At 38.3% G+C, this 27,661-nt stretch overlaps 2 protein-coding genes across 2 annotated transcripts; both read right to left on the bottom strand.

Annotated features, from left to right (window-relative positions):
• Positions 1 to 8,768: 8,768 nt before the first annotated feature.
• Positions 8,769 to 14,506, bottom strand: LOC145490057 (acid-sensing ion channel 4-B-like). The gene is made up of 6 exons (XM_081469164.1): positions 13,343 to 14,506; positions 12,720 to 12,867; positions 11,914 to 11,973; positions 11,081 to 11,231; positions 10,031 to 10,122; positions 8,769 to 9,296 (listed from the first exon to the last, which is right to left on the bottom strand). The coding sequence occupies exons 1-6, from the start codon at positions 14,267 to 14,269 to the stop codon at positions 9,151 to 9,153; spliced, it is 1,524 nt and encodes a 507-aa protein (XP_081325290.1). The 5' UTR covers positions 14,270 to 14,506; the 3' UTR covers positions 8,769 to 9,150.
• Positions 14,507 to 24,482: 9,976 nt separating this feature from the next.
• On the bottom strand, positions 24,483 to 27,097 carry LOC145489734 (acid-sensing ion channel 1-like). The gene has a single exon (XM_081468768.1). The coding sequence runs from the start codon at positions 27,033 to 27,035 to the stop codon at positions 26,130 to 26,132; it is 906 nt and encodes a 301-aa protein (XP_081324894.1). The 5' UTR covers positions 27,036 to 27,097; the 3' UTR covers positions 24,483 to 26,129.
• Between the last annotated feature and the right edge of the window lie 564 nt (positions 27,098 to 27,661).

Raw genomic sequence — 27,661 nt, 5'->3', positions numbered from 1 at the left:
AAAGCACCGTGGGAACAGGTCCCTAGAGGCTTTTGCTAATGCATATTACAGCAAAATGTCAAAGTAGAAAATTTTCGAGTAATGAGTGTACCAACAGAGTACACGAGTGCGACAGTTCTATCATGTTTTCATTAACTAATGTACAATTTAGTTTAACTATAAAACATTGCGATAATACGGAAAAAGTTAGAACCATTTTGGTTTAAAAACAACGACAACGTTTCGACGTTCGCTTAACGTCATTATCAAGTCAACTGAGTGAATAAAGTGGGTACAAATTTAAATATAAACTAAGAATTCCTAAGAGACACGAATACAAAGAAAACAATGATGAAAAATTGAGAAAAAAATCTAAAAAGCGCTAAAATATATATATGATAACAATTATTTGCACGCAAAGAGTCACGTAAAAAGTTTTGCACGAATTGAGTCTTTCTGTGTTTTTAACACGGGGCTCAATTCCTTGATGAAAAACATTTCAAAACCCAAACAGTCAAACTTCGATCAACTGAGTGAATAAAATGGGTACAAATTTAAATATAAACTAAGATTTCCTAAGAGACACGAATGCAAAGAAAATAATGATAAAAAATTGATGAAAACTTCTAAAATGTGCTAAAATATATATGATAAAAAAATATTTGCACGCAAAGAGTCACGTAAAAAGTTTGGCACGAATTGAGTCCTTCTGTGTTTTTAACACAGGGGTCAACTCCTCGATGAAAAGCATTTCAAAAACCAAACAGTCAAACTTCGATCAACTGAGTCAATAAAACGGGTCCAAATTTAAATATATACTAATAATTCCTAAGAGAGACGAATGTAAAGAAAACAATGATCGTAAAAAAATTGATGAGAAATTCTAAAAAGTACTAAGATATATATGATAAAAATATTTGCACGCAAAGAGTCACGTAAAAAGTTTGGCACGAATTGAGTGTTTCTGTATATTTAACACAGGGCTCAATTCCTTAAAGAAAAGCATGTCAAAAACCAAACAGTCAAACTTCGATAATGTACACTTTGCCATAACAAATATATCTTTTGAATCAGAATTATATTTCGTATTTTAACAACTGATATTTATTATGTGCAGATTACTAAGCTGATTCAGTTTACAGTATTGATTACTCTGTGGCCATTCAATTAACGCATTATCGGGATGATTTTGATCAAATACGCTGGATCATTTTAACGTTGCTTTATCAGATATGCTGTATCAGATATTTGCATTATCCTTGAAACAGTTTATTTAGCTAAAAGCTTGATCGAGTTGCCCGCCATGTCAGGTGCAGAATCTGTTCGAAACAATTAAAACTATTTTCAGTTGAGCTGTTGCCACAGTCGTTGTAAGAACATGAAGAACGAAATCGCGAGCCGCTTCTTTTTAACATCGCTCTTCTCAGCAATTTTTCGATAACCAGGTAGCCTTTCTAAATAAAATTACTAGGGCTATGCCAAGGAGGGTGGGTGGCGCGGTGGCCCCGTGATTAGTTCGCTCGACTCCGGAGAGATCGGTCCGGGTTCGAGCCCTGGTCGAGGAGATTGTGTTGTGTTCTTGGCCAAGACACTTTACTCTCATAGGGTCTCTCTTCAGCCAGCTGGTGTATAAATGGGTACCGGCGAATTTAATGCTGGGCTAACCCTGCGATGGACTAGCATCTCATTTAGTGGGGAATGGAGATACTCCTGGTCGCTTTATGCTACTGAAACCGGGATAAGCTCCGGCCTGATCAGCCACGCACTCGTATGCAGACATGCCAAGAAGGGTAATCCCTAACTATAGATATGTTCGGACTATATAGGTATGTGCAGTCCCAAAGGGATGGCATTCTGAGCTCTTTTGGTCTGAAAAGAGAATAGATTTTGACAATATTGGTCTCAAATTAAAGCCAATTTATAAGTAATATAAATTTAAGTTAATGGGAACAACCATGAAAGGGAGGTCAAAGAAGTTATATGACCCATGTATACTACCATAATATACATTTCTGTGACGCAATATCCCGGTAAAACAAACACTTTCTCATTGTGTCGAATGGTCAAATTCACCTTTCGCGTCATTATGGCGCGTTGTTCCCGGGCCAGTCATATTTATGCTTTTCCATTATGTCAATCAAGACCATGCGGTCTTATCTTCACATCTGTAGTTCTTCAAGTTCTCTGACCTCTCAGAGTATTGTGAACAATTCCCGCCCACCCGAACCCATTTGGCTCTCTTTGAGCATAGTGTTAACAATTAAGTATAGTTTTATCAACTGTTTTGCCACACATAATTATACTGCTATGCACTTGAGCAGCATACTTGCTCGTTGAGACAATGTTATAATTGTTACTGTTAGTGTCACGCCAAGTGCTGTTTTGGACATATGGACCATGCTTGTTCATTGAGCTTTATTAAAAATGTTATAACATTAATTTGAAGCTGACATCAGCTGCCTCACGTATTTTGTTCTTTGCTTCTGGTCACAGCAGATTATCACCACTGATTTGTTAGCTTAACAGGTTTAGAACTTTCTGATCGTTTGATTTGTTAGAATAAATAAACTATGGGAGGGGATGAAGTGCTCCATATAGGTCGCCCCTCTGCCCCATAGACCTCACATGGCCAGCTATCGTGGCAGAAAGGGTCCCCCAGATAGCCTTGTTACCAAGGAACCAAACCTCTGCTGTTTGTTGTTTTCAATCTTCCCAAGGGGGCGGGGGGGGGGGGGGGGCGCTAGGAATTAGGGACTGGAGACTACAGGGACCCCTAGAAAGGAGGGAGAGGATTATGACCTCTCAGGGCCTGGGGATTAGGACCCCAAAGAGAGGATTAGGACCTCTCTGCAACCTGGTTGTTGTTGCTTAATAATGTTCTTATTGTTTAGGTCCTCTCGTTGCCAACCACCCGAACCGTGTCATCCTGTAAGATTCCTACTGGCAACTCCAGTACTTCATCCCCTACCCCTTTTCTCCCATCAAAAGTTGTTGTTTTCTTCTTTGATTTCATGGGTTGGGAGCATTAACACTACCCGTAATATTTGCATTTGGAAACAAAAAACACTCGACTAAAGGCTGGTGTAATTTTGAGAAAATTTTCATATGTCACTTGTGTAATATCACTCGTAATCCTAGTTGCACTTCATACGATTATGTAATCATATGAAAGCTCGGGTAATTACACATTTGCACTACTAGTGATGTCTGAAAATTCTTTCAAATTGCACTCGCCTTTATGATCGTACAATTTTGATAGAATTTTCAAATATCACGAGTCGTGGAAATCCTTACTTCCATTGGCATTCATACGATTTTCTATAGTAATTAACCGTCGTTCCAGTGGCAAACTTCTTCTTCTTCCTAAATCTAATTTGTTTAATCTAGCTGTTATTCTGCTCAAAAATTGTTGTGGCTAAGTGTTGAATTACTCACATACTTAAAGCATAAATTTATTCGCTTTTGTTTTTATTAATTATTTATTAAACATTATATTACACTCACGCTAGCCTGGCTAAAAGGCGATTGAAGACTGAGCCTGGTTCTGAGGAAAAGGCCACAAGAAACCTAGCATGTTCTTCAGGGTTTTTAGTGAAAGCACTAAAGATAAGCCAACGCGTACGGAGACAGACTATCTTGTCAGATTTTGTAAGAGTATGTTTGTTGTGTTTATAATTCCAAAAGTTGTGATCCAATTATATTTGGGACCTTACGCGAAACACAGTGACAAAGTCAACGGGAACGTCGCCAAAACAAAGGCTTAATGAGCAGGTCATTATGCACCTTTAGTCTGTAGATTTCGTAGCCATCTTTTGCAAATCAACAACGTTTTGGTTAAAACTAAAGTAGAAGATGGTTCCCTTGATGTATGGAAATAAAAATTGATACCTAAAAGGAGGAAATTCCTTAGAATTATTTTATGCCTCAATCAATAATATTTTTTCAGGGAATTCGAGATAATTCGATCCAAAACAGCAAAGGCAAGCCTCGGTTTTCAATTTGGTCAATTGCAGTATCCCGCATTCTCAGTTTCTTTTCTCACCATATGCCATAAGTTCACATCACTTCATATAATGTATAGATCATTACTCTTTTTCATTTGTCGAGTATTCCTCTTCAAACTACCATTATTACGTTTCCTAAGTTAGACTCTTGATTTTACGTCTCCCGTGAATCACGCTAAATTGAAGTACACTAGATGGGACTTTGCTGAGGGAAAAATTTCATATGTGTGTGAAAACGAATCTGCACAATGCCAGTTTGGTACGTATGACTCAAAGGTCCTGTGGCACTGATTTTTGGGTGGGATTGTATCTTGTAATGAAAATGATTTCAGGGTTCTGCTAACTGTACTGTTATCACATCGCTATTTCAATAATTGTTCTATTCATCGTTTCCTCGACTTTTTCTTTTCAATATACATTTGCAAGCTAAGTGTTGTCTTACAACACAATTCTAAACTGGCCGATGTACATTAGGTGTTTTTTTTATTATTATTTTTGTTATTTTTAACTTTATGTGTACCTACCTTACAATTAGACAGTCTTTGATGGCCCTACACAACTTGCAAGTCAAATCACAGAAGATAACCTTTGGCTTTATATCGAAAGTGAAGTAAGGTATTTCTGCAAATTCACTGAAAATGATGATACACACAACGTATATTTCCACTTGGCGTCGGCAAAAGGGAGTTATGTGCCCTGCGCTCCAAGCACGCGATAATTTATTCAGAACACCACACGTTGCTATTCTTTTGTTACCGAGCATAAAGATGGAACGGTTCCGTAGAGAGCAGCTGGGCGCAAGAACTAAAGCCAGCAAGTGTTCCAGCAAGTGCTCCAAACCGACAACCTATAGGCGGCCTTTGTTTGTTAATTTCCCTATGAAAAACGACTATCATAACAAAAATGGCCTTGCAATGCTGTTATTAAGAACCTCCTCACAAACAAAATAAAACATTACGGCGTCCAAATATAAATAAAATTTTCTACTTTAATTTCAAGTTGACAACCAACCTCTAAGTGGTTTTCTGGTTCCATTTACCCAGATTCATATCCTCGTCAAAAAATATAACTTTTTATTATATTACTGAGGAAATAACTTCGTTGTGATTGGCTGACGGCCGGCGGATTTAACGTTCTTTTGTAATTTGCTCTGCAGTATTAACGCGCAGCGTTCGTAATTTTCATGTAATAAATAAGTAGTAGCATGAAAGCTCGAGCAATTTAGGATTTACACTACTCGCAATATTTGCAATTTGAAAACAAAAAACACTTGAATAAAGGCTGGTGTAATTTTGAGAAAATTTACAAATGTCACTCGTAGTGTAACATCACCCGTAATCCTAGTTGCACTCTCATTCATTCGATTACGTAATCATATGAAAGCTCGCGTAATTAAACATTTACACTACTCGTCATATTTGAAAATTCTTTCAAATTGCACTCGCCTTTATGATCGTACAATTTTGATAGAATTTTCAAATATCACGAGTCGTGGAAATCCTTACCTGCATTGGCATTCATACGATTTTCTATAGTAATTAGCCGCCGTTCCAGTGGCAAACTTCTTCTTCTTTCCAAATCTAATTTGTTTAATCTAGCTGTTATTATTTTTAGAATTGTTTTGGCTGTGTTGAATTAATCACCTACTTAAAGGGTAAATTTACTCGGTTTTGTTTTTATTAATTATTTATTAAACACTATATTGCACTCACGCTAGCCTGGCTAAAAGACGATTGAAGACAGAGCCTGAATTTGAGAAAAACGCCCCAAGAAACTCAGCATGCTCTTCGGGGGTTTTTGGTAAAAACATTAAAGATGAGCCAACGGAGACAAACTATCTTGTCGGATTTTTTAAGAGTGCTTAGTGCGTTTATGCTCTATGTTATTGCTCAAACTTGAGATTCATTCACTACACAGTGCAGTGGCTACGCGATGTTTGCTGGGAAGAAATAACAAAGCATAGTATGCCATTTTTTGTCACTGAGGTGGCCGTTTATTTTTATAACAATTAACTTTTTACTCCGAAAAACATTAAGCAACCAAAATCATTCCCAGCAAAGGTGAGGGAGTGCCCGGCGCAATCACCAAATATTTGAAATCCCCCCTTGTCTATCGAAAGGGTGGGTGGGTGGGTAGATGGGAAACTGCGAACTGAGTGGGGAGCTAGAGTTTTGGAAAAGAGGACAGTAACCTGGCCACGTCTGCTAAACGTTGGATTCTCCAAGACCCGGATGACCCCCCAGCCAATTGCTGGGAGACTGGCACTAATAAGCAGCATAAAATCATTTATTCCCCGGGTGGGGTGAATAAATCTCCAGTTATAATTCCAAAAGCTGTCATCCAATTATACTGGGGACCTTACGCGAAACACGACGCCAGAGGCAACTGGATCGTCGCCAAAACAAAAGGCTTAATGAGCAGAACATTGTGCATCGTAGGACTTCGTAGCCATCTTTTGCAAATCAACAACGTGAAATGATCAATTTCAGTTTTTTTTGTAGGATGCGAACCATTAAGGCTATTTTTTTTTTTTTTTTTTTGTATTGTTAATAATTATTGAAACTGAACGCATTTGTATTGTATTCAGCAAGGTTTTATACGGAGTGGATCTAGATAATAGAGAGTTTAAGAAACCACAACGGCCAGGCCGAGGACAATGTCAATTTAAAAATGAATTCATATTTTACCTACGAATCTCGCAATACTCATTCACTTTGTTTATTACTGTCAAAACTATCACGAAACTAAATCTGGAATACAGCGATAACTTTGAAATAGAAATTTAAAAAATTAGTCGTTCTGGTTCACGTTCTCCGGAGAACGCAGAATTTGGCCATTTCACGTCGTTGTTTTGCAGAGGACGGCAAAAAAATGTACCAAGAATTGTAACGCACGTGCACAGCTATTGTTTTGCTCATTAAATCTTTTGTTCAGTTGCGTTGCCGTTGCCGTTGCCGTCTTGGTTTTCTTAAACTCCCTAACTTCGAAATTCTGAAGTACTATATAAATTTGTTGTCTAATAGGCGTGGTCCCCGCCGTCGTATCTGGGTAAGGTCCCCTCTGACATTACTTAGTCTCTAATATTACTAAGCGCGCTCTCTCCATGCTAAAAATCAGTAGAAATGAGTTTAATAGTTATATAACATCTGACTCAATGGCGATAAACTAAGGCTCAATCCACACGTATCCGGATATTTTTGAATCCGCTCGCCAGAGTGGAAAAAAATAAATCCGCAACGAATCCGATAACGTGTGGACGGGTGAATCCGGATATTTTCGAATCCGATGACACAGCAAAATTGTGTCCAGTCTCTTACCGAACAAGAAACCAACATGGCGGCACAATGTGCAGGCCTAGTTTTTATGGCGCATGTTCTGAAGACATTTTATTGCAGAGGAGCCCTGGGTACTAGAGTGAATCCGGATACTATCGGATGCTTGTGGACAGACGAACTAGATTTGAATACGCCACGTGTGGACGGGGAGATTTTCAAATCCGGAAAGAAAAAATCGCGGATTCAAAAATATCCCGATAAGTGTGAACGCGGCCTAAATATAAGGCTGAAAAAGCTATTGAAAATGTCGCATAGTTAGGGTAAACTAGACGTTTTGGGGCTTGTAAAAATGTAAATCTTAGTGCTCAAGCACTAACTGAGCGTAGCTAGTTTACAGGCATGCCAAAGGAAACAAATATTTCAAATAAACGTAGCATAGTTAAAAATGTCAACTGGCAGGAGGCAGACCAGTTGGCTATTTACAAAGCGTGATCGAGGATTTGAGCTCGGGACTACCGAGAAACAAGTCCCGCTAGTCGTAGGGTGGAGGACTTGAACCTGGGACCTCCGAATTACAACACCAGCGCCCTAAACCACTCGGCCATGCTGCCTTCACTTCTCCCATGTTAGTCTGTCTTCAGTATTTGAAGAAGAGCTAAGCCCGAAACGCCGAGCTCACGTTCTAAAGAACCCACTAAATTATCAAAGGGAAACTTTCTTGAGCATTAGGATATTCTCCTCTCTGGAACTTTTAAGTAGGATGATGCAAACAATCGCCAATACTGAGTTTTTTGTTGACATCACGACTGATTAATGTTTAACAGTAATCGATTAACAGAAAAACTACCGTGTACTGCATAGCCTCTTCCAGGCGTTAACTGAACGCCTGCGAGGGGCTATGTGCTGCGTGGCGGTTGTACGTATAAACAAAAAAGGAAATATAAAATAAACTTCTCGCATCCGGGTACTAAGTGTCATAATGTTTAAATAGTTCCAAACGCTTCGAGCTTAGCCCTTCTTCTGTGGAAAATTCTAGTTGATTTACGTTGAACGCGCGGCGACCTAAAGATGTCTGTAATCGTCTTTGTAATCGAAATTTAGTCCGCATGGCTGACTAGTATCCAGTTTACAACCAAGTCTCATTATCTGACGTTTTCTTTGTTTGTAACTGTAGCAGAACATGATGCCACGGAATTCTGCTTCTTGCAGAGTGTGTCCATTTGGTTTGAAATGTTTAAGATGTTCAAATGATGTTTTTTAAAAAATTCTTGTTTTTCGGCCATTTCAATTTCACTGAAGAGAAAGAGAAAACAAACGGCGGTTACAAACATAACAAATAGGTTTCGCATGGTATATTAAACTTGACGTTTCGTATGCTACGACATTCATCTTCAGAAGTGACGGTTACAAAATGTGACAAGATTAATGTTTCACGGAGACGGAGACGGAGCTCTTCAAAGCTCTCACTCACGTTGGTCACGCCTCCGCTGTTGCTGATCATTCAACTTCTACCGGACACAACATTTCCGGAACCATTTCGAAATCCTAGCAAGTGGGCAATGTTATTTACGGTGTAAAATCAAGGAAACATCCTTAATACGGAACTTAAAACCCGCCCTAAATGAAAACGTCGGTAGTGAAAAACTCTTTCTTTATTAATTCACACCGGATGTAGTTTCTTTTGTTCGTTGTTGTCTAGCTAGTTACCAATACCTCGCTTTGTTTTAGTCTTTTTACATCTTGTCGTATTTTGTAACCTTCACTTCTGAAGATATATGTTGTAGGATACAAAACGTCAAGTTTAATATGCCATGCGAGGACCTATTTGTTATGTTCGTAACCGCGGTTTGTTTTCTCTTCCTCCTGATTTTTGTTGTTGTTGTTGTTGTTGTTTAAGAGTTGCTGCCCGGGTTCGCGTTTACTTCCACGGAGTTTTTCCTCATCCGGGAAATCACAGCTTCCAACAGAAAGTCCATGAACTCGCAGAGCGTTAGTATACTGCACCCAAGGAACAAGCCCATGTTGCCACCGAACTCACCTGTTGAATGAATTTCTTAAATCATGATTGCTACGTAGTTATTTTACCCCCAGCATACTTGCCTTTCACTTGTCATTTAGTTCCCCTACTATACTTCTAACGAGGAAATAACAACAGCATGATATTGAGTGTAAATTCTGTTGTTGTTGTGTGTCCGTAAGTATACATATACTCACTTAGGAGGCTGGTTGGACGCATCTCGATATGCCTTTTTGTGACAGCGTGATACTGTTAGTGGGTTTATACGTGCTAGATGCCTTAATGTGACAGCGCGATGCTGTTAGTGAGTTCATATGGGTCAGTACGTGGCTGTGTAGCCGCGCGATGCGGTTCCAGTCAAAGACCCACATTTCAGCCTTGCTCACCATGGAGTCTCCAGTAGCTCAGTGGTTAGAGCATCCGACTAGATCACGGAGTGTCGTGGGTTCAAATCTCACCTGGGACTAGGATTTTTTTCCGAGTATAAGTTTCTCCCAGAATTTACACTTAATACTATACTTCTTGATGCGAATTCGCCTACCGTCCTCACTAACACTACGGAAAACGTTCATCGTTTTATGGTGTTTTAATCCTCAAAGCGTATCAACGTTTTCGACCGTTTTAGCGTTTTCGGTTTGAAAAAACACCATCAGCTACCATCGATAACGTGTCGATCTGGAAACGCATTAGTGTGGACGGACCTAAATCGTGTTGTCGTCGTTGCTTTCCGTTATTTATGTCTCTTTTTGACTTACCTAAGAGGCTCTCCAAACCATAACTAGGAACATCTTCACGCTTTTCATAGGCTAAGTGTTGAAACCCCAATTGGAGAAAGACGTAGTTCGTTCTGTGAGGGCGTAACAAAATATATAAATAAGAAACAGTTAGTCACTTAACCAACAAGTCATTTTAACAAAGCACGCGGGCGTAGTGACGCGCGAAAAAAAAGAAAACAAGCTGCATGAAGGAGAAACCTCTCCACTTGCTTCCTCTCTATTTTTATCTTTTTTGTTCGTGGTCGGACTTCGCCGCTGTTTCAGCTTGAACGAATGAACTTGAACGAGCGAAAGAATGAACAAGTCATCAACGAAAAACGGATTCGGCTAATGTGTTTGCATCCTTGTTTATCTAAGTGAAGGCCACACGTTTGTCAGTGAATGTCCACTATTATAACCCTCGATAAATAAAGGCTTTATCTTATCTCATCTCATCTCATCTCATCTCATCTCATCTCATCTCATCTCATCTCATCTCGTCTTGTCTCGTCTTGTCTTGTCTTGTCTTGTCTTGTCTTATCTTATCTTATCTTACCTTACTTTATCTTATCTTATCTTATCTCATTTTATCTTATTTTATCTTATCACTTCTCTTCTCTTGTCATCTCATCTCATCTATCTCATCTCATCTCATCTTATCTTTTCTTTTCTTTTCTTTTTTACTTTTCTTTTCTCATCTCATCTCATTTTATCTATCTTATCTTATCTTTTCGTTAATCTTCTCATCTCTTCTCATCTCATCTCATCTCATCTATGTTATCTTATCTATCTTATCTATCTTAACTTATGTTTAAAATTTACTTCCTATTTCTATTCTAAACGGTCACTTCTAAAGGTGTATGTCGAAACATATGAAACGTCGAGTTAAATGCAACAATGCGTTTTATTGAATTGTCTTGATCATCACCCAAGCTTGTGTGTTATTTCTTGTTCAGCAACGATGGCTAAAGGAAAATGATATTTACGATATTGTTTCTATTAACATTAAGAGAGCCCTTAACGGTTTTTTTTTTTCTGGAAATAACTTACCTCATGTAATCTGGACTATGGTTAAAGTTAAGGAGATTATGCACAATCTCAATTAATGAGTCATCCGGAAATTTGGAATAAGAAACACGTGACTCATACACCAGTTCTGAGCACGCATTGTTGCAGGCACATTCTGTTAAGTTGACTTGACCTAAAAAGTTAAAAATAAATCAGTTGTCTCAATTAAAGTACATTTGAAACCAAATAATTATACCTAATGAATTACAGGAGAGGTTTATTTGGTTTGAAAAAGTCTACTTCTGCAAAGGTGCTACGTCGCGGCTTGCGCACCTTGAAAGATTAGCTAAAATTTTTCAAGTTCGTTGTTTGTAATCCGTGTTAATCTTCTCCGTCCTTGACCATCCTTGACCATCCTTGTTCCTTTATGGTTTTTCACTATCTCTTTAGTGATTTTTTTTCCTTAGTAAACTACTATTTACAGGTTTTCTTCAGCTCAAAGGTTATTGTGTTCATGGCCTGCATACCCTGACTGAGCTCCTTTAATTTTTTATTATTTTTTTAGCGTATCCAGGCAATATTCTTTGACGTCGTGCTAACGTCCACGCTGATTAAAAATGTAAACACGTAACATACATGTACATGTTCTCGGACTACATTCTAACCTTTCTTTCCTTCGTAACATCTATTTTTACTAAAAAAAAAGTCCGTTGGAACCTGGTGTCAGCTCATTTTGCCCGTAAATCAGAGCCCAAAAAAGGCTGACGAGTTTAAATGAGAAGAGATAGGATGTGATTATCAATTAATTTTTAACTTGCCCGACTGTGGTTGTGACGTTGCGTGGCCAGTGTCACTAATAATTTTATCTTACGTACTTTGGGAATTCTCAACACATTCTTTGTCTTGCATAGAACACACAGGTGTCCCCTCTGCGTCTAAAAGAATAATAATAAAATAGTACAAGGTTCCATTTTTAAAATATTGTGATAAAACTTGACCTCTAAATCCCCGTTTCCCATTACCAATCTTAAGCATAAATGTTAAGAAATGCAAAATTAATGCCTTTAAGTTACAGAAGACTGTCAAGTGGCCAAATTTTTTGCCGAGTTGTGGCTGCAGGCGATTTAATTGGATTGTTAAAACAATCTTTGCATTAGATTAGGGTAAAACGAAGCTGACTACAACAATGAATTTTCTCGTCGGTGGGAAAATCACACTTTTAGTCCCTAATAATACAACTGGCCGGGGCTGAAGAGAGAGAATCACAATCGGTCATCGCCTTTTTAATGCCAGATGTGTTTACATTTATGGCACCAAAACATCATCTTGTTTAGACCTGCTTGTATTCATTGTTATAAAATAACCGAGATACTACATGCGCTCTCATTGGTCGATAGGTGTGTTAAGATGAGAGTATGTAAACACGGTTGTGACGTTTCAGATTCGCGTATATTGTTGAGAAATATTTTGTAAAAGCAACAGGATACTTTTTCCGTGTTTACATAGCCTCATCCAAACACCTGAGGGGGCTGGCAGTTGAGAGAATTCTCGAAAGACATTCAAACCCTTGCCATTACAGTCTAGAATTCTCCGAGCCCCTCCCCTCCCCCCTCGTGTTAAGATGGGATAAACACGGAAACGGTGTTCTATTGCATAATCAGAACTTATGGTGTCATATAACCTTGCAATCCGATACCACGGCAGCCACATTGTCTTAGGGTCAAATTTGCGGTGCATTGATGAATGCAGCCGTCTTTGTTGTAGGAACCAATTCCCGGCAGCTTGTCCTGTCGGCAGTTTGTTCTGAAGGGTGCTGGAAGTCTAGTATGCTAGAGAAGATTAAACAGCAATGATATGATGTAATTATTTTCCGTCAAGCAAAGCAAAGTCTGTATACGAGCCAAGTGGCCCATCAGGCCGGTGCCTTTTCCCAGTTTCCGTAGCATGAAGTGACCAGGAAAATTTCTACTCCCCCCTGGATGGGATGGTAGTCCAGCGTTAGGTTTATACACCTGGGTGGAGAGAAGCATTTCTAGAGTAGTAAAGTGTCTTGCTCAAGAACGCGGCGCTCTCGTACACAAGGTCCGCGTCACGTGAAAAGGAATAAAAGAAGCAAAGAGGTAGTGATAAATAGGGCTATAAATAATAGGAAGTGGAGTAACAGACTGTCCTGTATAGATCTCAAAATATCATGACGCGCACGTATATGTGATTGAAATGTTTAAAACACAATATTAAAAATAAAATTCGGCAGCACATGGGTGGTTTATTGCCTTGAAGACAATTACGCTGGCAACAACTTACCTTCGTTAATTTGACTCCAACCGAAGCGTGAGTGCCAGGAACGATGTTGAACCCATTATGTCGGTTGACAAAGGTGTTCTGATCGTGCACAATCACTTTCAATCCACTCGAAAACTGGCTGAAAGTACTCTCATGCGTTTGAACATCCAGAAAAATGCTGAGCCCATTGTCAGAGCCTTCATGTACTGCACGTCGAAGGACACTATCCTTACCAGAATTAAAGGTGAAACAAATGCCATATTCTGTAAGTTTTGGAACGAAGTCTCCTTTAGAGCACCGTGCGTTTTGCGCGAAACGACAATAAAGAAAAGAAGAGGTCAGGCTCGTTATGTCATGGCCATATTTTGTATGAAATTCTTCTTTGTTAAACAGACGATGTGAAGAACGGCTTAAAACATTTATTATGTTTTGCCGCATTGTTCTATTACAGCCTTTAACAAGGGCTGTTCCATATGGCGTATAAACACATAAGAACGCTTGGCCGCAAGTGAGATTTCCACGAACTTTACGTATTTCACTGCATCCACTGATGTTCAATCCCATTTTTACAAAGTTTTCGTCCTCGTCCGCCGTATCTATCTTAGATCTCATGAACCTGTTTAAGTTACAGATTGTCACCGCAGGGAACTTTAAGCCTTCCGAGGGAGTTTCTTGTGAGATTACTGTTTTTATTGGCCTTGAGAAGAACTTATTTAAGCTTAGGGACACAAGATACACATAGGTCGTAGCAGCCGCCCCAAGAAATATGAACCAAATACCTCGTCTTAAAATGGAATGACTCTTATCGGCGGCGTATCTAAGTCCGTGAAGGGTAGTGTTGGAGGCAAACTCTTTCCATTTAGTTGGTTTAGGAGACATGCCTGGCTCTGATTTTTCCTCCCAGTTTTCGACAAAATTGTTGTTGAACGGTTTCACCTGTGTAACCATGGTAACTTAAAAACCATCAAGCTCTAACTTTCACCTGTCAGTAAAGATACCATTTTTTCTTAGAATAATCGAAGTTGGTGATTCGGGATCGGCTGTACCTTACACAGAAATTCCCAGGCAAAAAAGTATATCTCACTTAAATACATGCAGGAAAAATTACTATTGCTAATCCTGACTAGAATTATGGATACGATTGAAGAAAACCGGCTTTTGAATAAAATGTAATTCCTCCATATAACCGCGTTGTTCTCTGCAACTAGGTAAAATATTGAAGGTAAAATGAAATCCATTCGAATATGAGTCTAGAGCTTTCAAAAGCTTTTGCCCAAAATTTTATTCCGGTCCGTCGTTATTGAACGGGGTAAATAAATAAAAAGTTTCACCTGTTTTGGGTATCTTTTCTTTTTTGGGGTATAATTCTCCCGACACTGAAAACTGACAGTTTTTGGCGAAAAGTAAAGTTAACGGTATAGATGTCCATAATAAATGCCTTGCATTTGAGAGTCATTGCGCGTTGTGAACGCAAAAAACCACCAGTAGGGCAGATTAGACTTTTTGTTGTGTCCTGTGATTAAGATGTCTAAAGATGATGAAAAAAAAAATGAGAACAAATTCAACTCACCTTCTGAATTGACAACTTTACTTCAGTATTTGGAGTGGGCATCTGTAAAGAAGTTGTTACCACGTCGAGTTGCGTTGTAATGGTAGAAGGTTGCGCAGGCGACACTTTTTTGCTACTTCCAAAAATCACTTAAGAAACTTCTTCAATTTCAACTGAAAACCATTCGGAATTCAAAACACGTTTAATTCTCCGGTTGGTGGTCCAAGCAGCCTTTGTTTACCACTGAGTATAGAGTAGGGTATTAATTCAGTTGCGCAACGTGTCGCTTTGGAACCGTTTTAATCAACCATTAAACCATCAATATATTTTTTCCCGTCACTGAAAACTGTCCTTATTTGAAGGGGGCATCTGTAAAGGACTTATCAAGACCATGAGTTGCGTTGAAATGGCAGAAAAGTGCACGATATATTTTAGCAGACACTTATTTGTAATTTGAGAATCGGCACTTCTGGAAGAACCTTTTTCAATTTTAATTCTTAAAACAACTCAAAACACGTTTGATTCTCCGGTTGGTGGTCTAAATAACCTTTGTTTGCCACTGAGCATAGAGTACGGTATTTATTCAGTTGCGCAACGTGTGGCTTTGGAACCGTTTTATTCAACCATCAAATCATCAATATATTTTTTCCCGCCACTGAAAACTGTCCTTATTTGAAGGGGGCATCTGTAAAGGACTTATCAAGACCATGAGTTGCATTGTAATGGCAGAAAAGTGCACGATATATTTTAGCAGACACTTATTTGTAATTTTCAAGAATCGGCACTTTTGGAAGAACCTTTTTCAATTTTCATTCTTAAAACAAATCAAAACACATTTGATTCTACGGTTGGTGGTCTAAACAACCTTTGCTTGCCACTGAGTATAGAATACGCTATTTATTCAGTTGCGCAACGTGTGGCTTTGGAACCGTTTTACTGAGAACTGTCCGTTGTAGGAAGAAAGTGTGCGGTATCATTGTCCGCAATAAATAAACACACCTTTGAATTGACAAACTTTACTTATTTGAAGGGGGCATCTGTAAAGAACTTATCAAGACCATGAGTTGCGTTGTAATGGCAGAAAACTGCACGATATATTTTAGCAGGCATTGAGTTGTAACTGTCAAGAAGCGGTACTTTTAAAAGAAACTTTTTCAATTTTAATGCTTAAAACCATTTGGAACACAAACACGTTTGAGAGTGGTTTGATTCTCCGGCTGCGCAACGTGTGGCTTTTGGAACTATTTTCATTCATTAATTGTGCCGCTCATTGTCTGGCGTGGTTAAGTTATGGGAAAAGATTGTGGCCTAAGGCAGTGAGCAGCTGGATGCGACAGCACTGAATGTGTATCACGACGTCACCGAAGGGGAGGGGGATGGATAGAAAATCCCTCCATACTTACCAGCTTGCGCATCTCTTTCGAAATGTTTCGAATCTTAGAAGACGGATCAAAAAATAAGGAGATATTGAGCGTGGTACTTCATCACTTTATTACGTAAGAAACATTCAACAAACAGGATTACATAACCCAGACATTCTGGAATTCCGTGGCATAAACATGAATGAGAATAGTACATAATTTCAATCAACCACCAAACAAGACACCGATCAATTATGAAAAAGAAACCTCAATCATGGAAAATTTCAAAGTAGAAAATTTTCGAGTAATGAATGTACCAACCGAGTACACGAGTGTGACAGTTCTATAATATTTTCATTAACTAAAGTACAATTTAGTTTAACTATAAAACATTGCGATAATAAGGAAAAACTTAGAAGCATTTTGGTTAAAAAAACGACGATGTTTCGACATTCGCTTAACATCATTATAAAGTCAACTGAGTGAATAAAGTGGGAACAAATTTAAATATAAACTGAGAATTCCTAAGAGACACGAATACAAAGAAAACAATGATAAAAATTGATAAAAAAATCTAAAAAGTGCTAAAATATATATGATAAAAAATATTTGCCCGCAAAGAGTCACGTAAAAAGTTTGGCACGAATTGAGTCTTGCTGTGTTTTTTAAGGGACTCAATTCCTTGATGAAAAGTATTTTAAAAACCAAGCAGTCAAACTTCGATCAACTGAGTCAATAAAACGGGTACAAATTTAAATATGAACTAAGAATTCCTAAGAGACACGAATGAAAAGAAAACAATGATGAAAAATTGATAAAAATTCTAAAAAGTACTAAAATATATAAAAATATTTACACGCAGAGTCACGTAAAAGGTTTGGCACGAATTGAGTCTTTCTGCGTATTTAACACAGGACTCAATTCCTTAATGAAAAGCATTTCAAAAACCAAACAGTCAAACTTCGATAAAGTTCACTTTGCCGTAACAAATGCAATTTTTGAATAAGAATTATATTTCGTATTTTAGCAAATGTTATTTATTATGTGCAGATTACTAAGCTGATTCAATTTACAGTATTGATTACTCTGTGGCCATTCAATTAACGCATTATCGGGATGATTTTGATCAAATACGCTGGATCATTTTAACGTTGCTTTTTTCTGGAAACTATGATCATTAGCAAATTACACTGTATCAGGTATTTGCATTATCCTTGAAATAGTTTATTTAGCTAAAAGCTTGATCGAGTTGCCCGCCATGTCAGGTGCAGAATCTGTTCAAAACAATTAAAACTGTTTTCAGTTGAGCTGTTGCCACAGTCGTTGTATGATGATGAAGAACGAAATCGAAGAACGAAATCGCTAGTTGCACTTCATACAATTATGTAATCATATGAAAGGTCGGCTAATTAAACATTTGCATATTTGAAAATTCTTTCAAATTGCGCTCGCCTACATGATCGTACAATTTTGAAAGAATTTTCAAATATCACGAGTAGTGTAAATCCTTAGTAGCACTTGCAATCAGTACGATTTTCTATAATAATTAGGCGGCGTTCGCGTAGCAAACATTTTCCCAAATCTAACTCGTTTAATCTAGCTGTTATTCTGCTTAAAACTTGTTTGGCTAAGTGTTGAATTACTCACCTACTTAAAGCATAAACTTACTCGGTTTATTTATACTACTTATTTATTAAACATTATATTACACTCACGCTAGCCTGGCTAAAAGGCGATTGAGGGCTGAGCCTGGTTCTGAGAAAAAGGCCACAAGAAACCTAGCATGTTCTTCAGGAATTTTAGTAAAAACATTAAGATAAGCCAACGGAGACAGACTATCTTGTCAGATTTTGTAAAATTATGTTTGTTGTGTTTATAATTCCAAAAGTTGTGATCCAATTATATTGGGGATCTTACGCGAAACACGATGACAAAGGTGACGGGAACGTCGCCAAAAGAAAGGCGTAATGAGCAGATCAGTATGCACCTTTGTAGATTTCGTAGCCATCTTTTGCAAATCAACAACGTGAAATGACCAACTTCAGTGTTTTCTGGAGAACGTAATGTAAACCACTACGGCTATCTTTTTTTTTTTTTTTGTATGAATGAGTGAATGAAAGACTTTATTTAAGTGTCATAAGTATTTAGCTTTAAACAGAAAAAAAAAACTAATTGGGCACACTATTTACACTATAACATATACCTTAGCTTAAGTTAATATTATTTACAATTTAATGAATAATATATAAAGTAAATAAATAAATAAATGAAATATATGAACTTATATATAAAATGTAAAATTTAAAACGGCCTAGCAGCATCTATCACAGTCCTTACAATTATCTATTAAGTGTGATAGGTCTTTACTCGTAATATTGTTTTTAAAACTCTTAACATTAGGCTTCTCTCTATCAGTTTTGTCTAATTTGTTCCAAAGACGGGGTCCAAAATACTGTTTGTATTTCTAATTAGAACTGAATGCATTCTTAGCATATTCAACAATGGCAAGTTTTTACATTGACAAACACACTGAATAGATCTAGATAACTGCAAAATTCTGAACTTAAATATAAATAGATTTTCTAGTAGGCGTGGTCCTTGCCGTAGCCGTCGTACCTGCGTAAGGTCCTAAATATTATTTAGTTAGTGTGTGCGCTCGACGCGTGACATCGTTTGCACAGTAAGGATACACACAAAAAATTAACAGGAGCATGCCAAGAAACAGTAGAAATGAGTTAAATAGTTATATAATGTCTGGCACAATGGCGATGAACTAAATATAAGTCTGAAAAAGCTCTTGAAAGTGTCGAATAGTTAGGGTAAACTACACGATTTGAGGCTTAGCCTGTCTTCAGTATTTGAAGAAGAACCAAGCCCGGAACGCGCAGCTCACGTTCTAAGGAACCCACTAAATCATCAAACGGAACTTTCTTGAACACTAGAAAAATTCTCCCCACTGGAACTTTTAAGTGGGATGATGCAAACAATCGCCAATACTGAGTTTTTTGTTGCCAACACGACTGATTAATGTTTAACAGTATTTGATTAACAGAAAAAACTGCCGTGTACTGCGTGGCAGTTGTACTTACAAGCAAGAAAAGAAATCTAAAGCTCTCACGTCCGGGTACTAAGTGTCATAATTTTTAAATAGTTCCAAACGCTTCGAGCTTAGCCCTTCTTCTATAGAAAAGTCAAGTGGATTTACGTTGGAAAAAGGTGCGCCCGCAAAGAACGTGCGACGACCTAGTAAAGATGTCTGTAATCGAAATTCAGTCCGCATGGCTGACTAGTACCCAGCTCACAAACAAGTCTCATTTCTTGACGTTTTCTTTGTTTATAGCTGTAGCAGAACATAATGTCACAGGCTTCTACTTCTTGAGGAGTGTGGCCCCTTGGTTTGAAATGTTTAAGATGTTCAAATGTTTTTTGTTGTTGTTGTTGTTGTTGTTGTTTTTTTTTTGTTTAAGAGTTACTTTCAGGGCTCGCGTTTACTTCTACGGAGTTTTTCCTGATCTGGGAAATCAGAACTTCCCACAGAAAGTCCATGAACTCGCAGAGCGTCAGTATACTGCATCCAAGAAACAAGCCCATGTTGCCACCGAACTCACCTGTTGAATGAATTTCTTAAATCGTGATTGCTGCGTAGTTATTTTACCCCAAATACTGACATAGCTATGTACGTGTCATTCAGTTCTCTTACTATACTTCTTGAGGCGGATTCACCTACCGTCCACGTTAATACCATAAAACTCGCTCATCGTTTTCATCCAAAACGTGTACATCATTGAAGTCCTGTCGTGTTAGTTTTGTCGGCAAAACTGGAGGATTTCGATAAAACTGGCGTCATGCTGCACGTGCAAAGGACATTTGCAGTGTTTTAATTCCCAAAGCGTCTTAACGTTTTCGACCGTTTTAGCGCTTTCGGTTTGAAAAAAAAACCATCAGCTACCATCGATAACGCGTCGATCTGGAAACGCATTAGTATGGACGGGCCTAAACCGTGTTTAAATGTTCTCGTGGCTATCTGTTATTTAAGTCTCTTTTTGACTTACCAAAGAGGCTCTCTAAACCATAACTAGGAACATCCTCACGCCTTTCATAGGCTAAGTGTTGAAACCCCAATTGGAGAAAGACGTAGTTCGCCCTGTGAGGAGTATAGCAAAAATATATAAACAAGAAACAGTTAGTCACTCAACCAATAGGTCATGCGTTGACAAAGCACGAAAGCGCGATAACGCGGGAAACAAATGCTTTATGAAGGAGAAACTTCTGCCCTAACTTCCTCTCTGTTTGCGTCTGTTTTTCTCGTGGTCGGGCTTCGCAGCTGTTCCAGCTTGAACGAACGAACTTGAAGGAACGAGCGAATGAACGAGTGAACAATGAATAGACGGATTCGGCTAACGTGTTTGCATCCTTGTTTATCTAATCTATGTAGACTGCATGACAGAAAAACTGAAAATTTTAAAGCGATAACGAGTAGCTGTCATGCATCTACTATCGCAGATCACGTCACGTCAACTGGTCACAACTTAAAGTGGGACCATTTTGAGATATTAGCAAGAGGTCAATCAGAAACACATTGCAAGATAAAGGCGACTCTACTAATTAGGGAATTGAAACCTACCCTAAATGATAATGTTAGCAGGGAAAAGCTTTATCTTTATCAGTTTGTATCTTTTAATACGCAATTTTTCTCAGCTTCGGTCATTGTTGCCGTTAATTAGTTACTTATCTTACAGTGGCGAATCTAGGGCAGGGGTCCGGGGCCCCTGGCGCCTCGCCCCATTATTCTGGATTAAAAAAAAAATCGCATAAGGAAGAAAAGCCGGCAGTGCAAGCAAAACAACTCCCCCTCCCCCCCCCCCCCCCCCTTAGCTAAAGGTCTGGATCCGCTACTGTCTTAAATTTAAAATTTAGTTGTTACTTCTATTCTAAACGGTCACGTCTGAGGGTTTATGTCAAAACATACGAAACGTCAAGTTAAATGATACAAATCTATTTATCTTTTCCAACAATGCGTTTTATTGTCATGTTTATCGCCGCAGTTTGTGTGTTATTTCTTGTTGAGCGACAATGGCCAAAGAAAAAGAGTATTTACATGTACGATATTGTTTGTATTAACATTAAGAGAGCCCTTAAAGGTTTTTTCTTTTCCTGGAAATAATGTACCTCATGTAATCAGAACTATGTTTATTCTTAAACAAATGATGCACAATCTTAATTATTGAGTCATCCGGGAATTTGGAATAGGAAACACGTGACTCATATTCCAGTTCTCAGCACGCGTTGCTGCAGGAACACTCTGTTAGGTTGACTTGACCTAAAAAGTTAAAAATAAAAGAATCGTCTCCATTAAAGCACATTTGAAAATAAATAACCACTCGTAATGAAATAAAGGAAAGGTATGTTTGGACTGAAAGAGTTTACTTCTTTAAATGAGCCACGTCACGATTTGTATTGCGCATTTTGAAAGATTAACTAGGATTTTTTAAGTTCGTTGTTTGTAATCCGTGTTAATCTTGTCCATCCTTGCCTATCCTTGTTTCTTTACGGTTTATTATTAATTATCCCGTTAATGATTTCCTTTCTTAGTAAACTACTATTTACAAGCCAATTCCTTCATGTTTAAATGTAATTTTGTACATGGCTGAGCTCTTTTAATTTTCAATTATTTTTGTGTGGGATACTTGTGGTATCCCACACTATTGTCATCGGCTCGCGTCCGTTAATAGAAATGAGTTGCAAAGATTACGTTGCATTCTGGATCCACGTATCCCATGCGTGACCCTTTGGGTACCTCTTTGGGTACCGTATTTAGGCAATATGTTTTGACGTCGTGCTGATGTCGGTGCAGATTAAGAATGTTAACATGTAGCATACATGAACATGTTCTCGGACTAAATTCTAACCTTTGTTTCCTCTGTAGCAGCTTTTTTAAAACTTTTTTTAAGTCTGTCTGTTTTGGAACATAATGCCACTTCATTTTGCCCCTAAGTCAGAGCCCAAATAAAACTGACAAGATTAAACGAGAACAGATAAGGAGTGATTTTTTTTGACAGTTTTTAACTTGTCCGACTGTGGATGTACATGTGACTTTGCGTTGCCAGTATCACTACTAATTTTAATTTATCTTACGTACTTCGGGAATTCTGAACACATTCGTTGTCTCGCATAGAACACACAGGGACCCTCTCTGGACCTGAAAAAAAAAAAAATAATAATAAAGAGTAGGTTTGATTTTTAACATATTGTGATAAAATTTGATTTCTAAATCCCCCTTTCCCGTTAACGATATTAATTTTAAATGATAGGAAATGCAAAATCATAGCCTTTCACTTACAAAAGACTGGAACGAGGTCAATGTAATCAATAGGCCATTTCCGAGTTGTCTTTTGCCTCTGTCAAAACGAGTCTTTTTGCGAAACTATTCATATGAAAATGAGTTCAGCCTACAGGTTCATTTTCATGCAAATCAAACTCATTTTCATATGAAAGGTTTTGAACGAAGCCTCGTTATGAAACAGAGGCCCAGGGTAACTCGGAACTGGGCTATTACTGCGGTGCTCAATGCACTCGAAAGCTCTCCGTTAACGATTTAGGAGGCCTTGTTTGAGGCCAACGATGGCCTGGTGACCAGAACAGGTCCCTAGGAAGTCTTTTGCCTACTACCGACTGCAGGCGTTTAAAGTTTATACTGTTTAACGGGTGGCAATTCGATAATAGAGCGGTTTTTAATTGAGGCGAAAAGTAATTGGTTTGGCATTTGCTACATTTACTGGACGATTGGCTTAAAAACTGGCGCCACTTTTTCATCCAATGAGAATTAAATAAAACCAGAACCACTCGTGACTCACTCGCACTCGTTTTCCCGTGCTTCGCGTCAGCTACATGTCATTACTTCGAGTTTTGGTTGGTTCATTGTATTGTCTATGTCCTTTATGATTGCCTAAAGTGATTACTTTGGCTTTGGTTTTGGGACATTCAATTGAAAACCGCTCTAGAAACAATATTTGCATTAGGTTAGGGTAAAAGAAAGCCCACTAGTAACAATGAGTTTTCTTTTTGGTGAAAAATTTACACCTTTAGTCGCCAATAACATTACACCAGGGCTGAAGAGCGGTCAATCACTAACGGTCTAAGCATTATTATACCTCAAGTTTTTACATATATGACACTCGAACATCATCTTGTTTGGACCTGTCGGTATTCATTATTGTATAAAATAGCTGAGATACTAGGCGTGCTCTCATTGGTCGATAGGTCTGTTTAGATGAGATTATGTAAATACGGTTGTGATGTTTTAGATTCCCCCGAATTCTTGAGAAATATTTTATAAAAGCAATAGAGTACTTTTCCGTGTTTATACAGCTTCATCCAAAGCACTTGGGGACTGGGAGAATTCTATGTCTCGAACTCTCCGAATCCCCTTCGTGTTTAGAGAAGGCTATATCGAACGCGGAAATGCTCAATTGCTTAATCAGAACTAACCTGGTGATGCAGTAGTACGGCAGCCACATTGACTTAGGGTCACATTTGTGATGCATTGATAAATGCAGCCGTCTTTGGTGTAGGAACCAATTCCCGTTAGTGTATCCTGTCGGCAGTTCGTTTTGAAAGGTGCCGGAAGTCTATTGCGCTAGAAATGAGTTGAGAGGAATAATATGATGTAATTGTTTCCAGGCAGGCAAGGCAAAGTCTGGCCCCAAACTCCACATGGAGAAATGAATGTGATGATGGAGGCAAAGTCTGTATACGAATTAAGTGACCCATCAGACCGGTGCTTAACGCGGTTTGAGGAGCATGAAGCGACTAGGAGTAGTTCTACTCCCTCCCGGATGGGATGCTGGTTACCCCCCAGCAACTTCGCCGGTACCCATTTATAAAATTGGGTGGGGAGAGGTACTGTAAGAGTAACGTGTCTTGCTCAAGAACACAGCACGATGTCCCCGGCTAGGGCTTTAGCCAAGATCGCCACGGTGAACCACTATAAATTCGCTCTCGTACACCAGGTCCGCATCACGTGCAAAGAGAATCAAAAAAGCAGAAGAGAGCAAAGAAAATAAGGCCAAAATGTTCAAATAACTAACTAACTAACTAACCAACTAACTAACTAACTAACTAACTACCTAAATAAATAAATAAATAAATAAATAAATAAAGTGAAGTACTATAAACAATAGTAAGTGGATTATTAGATTGTCCTGTATTGAAATCAAGATAAAAAATGACGCGCGTGCTTGTGTGATTGAAATGTTTACGTACTTAACGCAATAATAAAAACTGACTTGCCCGGCAGAGGTATATTTTACTGCCTTAAGAGTGTGCCCATGAGAAAACCAGGCAGAACCAGGCAGGAAGTGATACAACTCAAATCACCGACTTCGCTTAAACTTTTGTGAGTAAATGAACATGGCCAAAAATTAGGTCAAAATATTTTATTCCCTTCAAGTTAGAGGGACCCCCTCCAAAAATGGCCGCTTGTCATAAATTAATGCATATTTAATTAGCTGTCTTTGATTTAGTATTTCTACAACAAGAAAGGCCATGTGAAAATGAAATCCACTGGATCATGTTCTACTATTATCAGTCTCAAAGCAAAGCTATTCATTTGAACTAGACAATTTGATTTCTCTCCGGGGCTCCATCTTAAGTAACGTGCATATTACGTAGTGTTGTGAATAGCCTTTAATTGATGGCAAATATCTGCACTGGGCAACAGCAAATACATATTATTCTAACATGAATAGTGAGAGCAATCACTAAAGTTCTCAAAACAGCCATAAAATGTTTGGGGACTTCAACATTTTTTCTGTGCTGGCACACTGTTTACATAGGACATTAGGATTTTTGGCCATTTCATGAACATCCACTAAAACACAAAAGCCACTTTTCTGTCTTAATCTAACTCGAAATCAACACAAACTACCTACCTAAGTACTTTCCTATCAATTTCCAGTATAAAATCGGTGAAAAGAAGCACTTGAGATATTTCTTTCATATATTTTCAGAGCTACATTTTGTGGCACGCTATCGATAAAACGCGCTATGACACAAAACTAGACATTTCGCAATCCAAGAATCAACGAGAGCGAAAAATTGCGTCTAAGTGACATGTATGTACCAGTTATTTCTTGTTTCCATTCTATTTTACGCCTGAAAACAAAAGTTCAGGGAACTTATGCGTTGAATCTTCCTCTGCCGCGTTTTATGGATATCGTGCCACAAAATGTAGCTCTGAAGATATATGAAAGAAATGTCTCAAGTGCTTCTTTTCGCCGATTTTATACTGGAAATTGATAGGAAAATACTTAGGTAGATATTTTGTGTCGATTTCGGGTTAGGTTAAGACAGAAAAGTGGCTTTTGTGTTTTAGTGGATGTTCATGAAATGGCCAAAAATCCTAATGTCCTATGTAAACAGTGTGCCAGCACAGAAAAAATGTTGAAGTCCCCAAACATTTTATGGCTGTTTTGAGAACTTTAGTGATTGCTCTCACTATTCATGTTAGAATAATATGTATTTGCTGTTGCCCAGTGCAGATATTTGCCATCAATTAAAGGCTATTCACAACACTACGTAATATGCACGTTACTTAAGATGGAGCCCCGGAGAGAAATCAAATTGTCTAGTTCAAATGAATAGCTTTGCTCTGTGACTGATAATAGTAGAACATGATCCAGTGGATTTCATTTTCACATGGCCTTTCTTGTTGTAGAAATACTAAATCAAAGACAGCTAATTAAATATGCATAAATTAGTGACAAGCGGCCATTTTTGGAGGGGGTCCCTCTAACTTGAAGGGAATAAAATATTTTGACCTAATTTTTGGCCATGATCATTTACTCACCAAACCCAAACTTTGCGTCAAGTTTGAGCGAAATCGGTGATTTGAAATGTATCACCTCCTGCCTGGTTTTCTCGTGGACACACTCTTAAAACAACTTACCTTTCTTAATTTGAATGCGACCGAAGCGTGAGTACCAGGAACGATGTTAAATCCATTATATTGGTTGACAAAGGTGTCTTGATCGTGCACAATCACTTTCAGTCCACTCGAAAACTGGCTAAGTGTACTCTCGTTCGTTTGAACATCGAAAAAAATGCTGAGCCCAAAGTCAGGACCTTCATATTTTGCACTGCGAGAGAAACCATTCTGACCAGAGTTAAAGGTGAAACAAATGCCATATTCTGTAAGTTTTGGAACGAAATCTCTATCAGAGCATCTTTTGGTTTGCATGAAAAAGCAAAAAAGAAAAGACGAGCTCATGCTTGCTATGTCATGGCCATATTTTGTGAGAAATTCTTCCTCGTTAAACAGACGATGTGAAGAACGGTTTATAACATTAATTATTTTTTGCCGCATTGTTCCATTACAGCCTTTAACCAGGGCTGTTCCATACGGCGAATAAGCACATAAGAATGCTTGGCCACAAGTGAGATTTCCACGAACTTTACGTATTTCACTGCATCCACTGATGTTCAATCCCATTTTTACATAGTTTTCGTCCTCGTCCGCCGTATCTATCTTAGATCTCATGAACCTGTTTAAGTTACAGATTGTCACCGCAGGGAACTTTAAGCCTTCCGAGGGAGTTTCTTGTGAGATTACTGTTTTTATTGGCCTTGAGAAGAACTTATTTAAACTTAGGGATACAAGATACAAATAGGTCGTAGCAGCCGCCCCAAGAAATATGAACCAAATACCTCGTCTTAAAATGGAATGACTCTTATCGGCGGCGTATCTAAGTCCGTGAAGGGTAGTGTTGGAGGCAAACTCTTTCCATTTAGTTGGTTTAGGAGACATGCCTGGCTCTGATTTTTCCTCCCAGTTTTTAGCGAAATTGTTGTTCGACGGTTTCACCTGTGTAACCGTGGTAACTTAAAAACCATCAAGCTCTAACTTTCACCTGTCAGTAAAGATAGCATTTTTTCTTAGAATAATCGAAGTTAGTGATTCGGATCGGCTGTACCTTACACGGAAATTCCCAGGCAAAAAAGTATATATCACTTAAATAGATGCAGGAAAAATTACTATTGCTAATCCTGACTAGAATTATGGATACGATTGAAGAAAACCTTTTGAATAAAATGTAATTCCTCCATATAACCACGTTGTTCTCTGCAACTAGGTAAAATATTGAAGGTAAAATGAAATCCATTTGAATATGAGTCTAGAGCTTTCAAAAGCTTTTACCCAAAACTTTACTCCGGTCTGTCGTTATTGACCGGGGTAAATTAATTAAAAGTTTCACCTGTTTTGGATATCTTTTCTCCTTTTGGGTATAATTCTCCCGACACTGAAAACTGACAGTTTTTGGCGAAAAGTAAACGGTATAGTTGTCCATAATAAATGTCTTGCATTTGAGAGTCATTGCGCGTTGTGAACGCAAAAAACGACCAGTAGGTGAAATTAGACTTTTTGTTGTGTCC

Source organism: Orbicella franksi, chromosome 6 (assembly GCF_964199315.1).
Source record: "Orbicella franksi chromosome 6, jaOrbFran1.1, whole genome shotgun sequence".
Taxonomy (NCBI): domain Eukaryota; kingdom Metazoa; phylum Cnidaria; class Anthozoa; order Scleractinia; family Merulinidae; genus Orbicella; species Orbicella franksi.
This window is presented reverse-complemented; position numbering and strand designations above follow the sequence as displayed.

Excerpts from the sequence above, each read along its gene's own strand:
- LOC145490057 (XM_081469164.1), bottom strand. The coding sequence starts at position 14,269 with ATGGTTACACAGGTGAAACCGTTCAACAACAATTTTGTCGAAAACTGG. Across the intron at positions 11,232-11,913 it reads ATGTGTTGAGAATTCCCAAA|GTCAAGTCAACTTAACAGAA; the intron begins GTACGTAAGATA and ends TTAACTTTTTAG. Across the intron at positions 10,123-11,080 it reads CATAGTCCAGATTACATGAG|AACGAACTACGTCTTTCTCC; the intron begins GTAAGTTATTTC and ends ACGCCCTCACAG.
- LOC145489734 (XM_081468768.1), bottom strand. The coding sequence starts at position 27,035 with ATGTCTCCTAAACCAACTAAATGGAAAGAGTTTGCCTCCAACACTACC.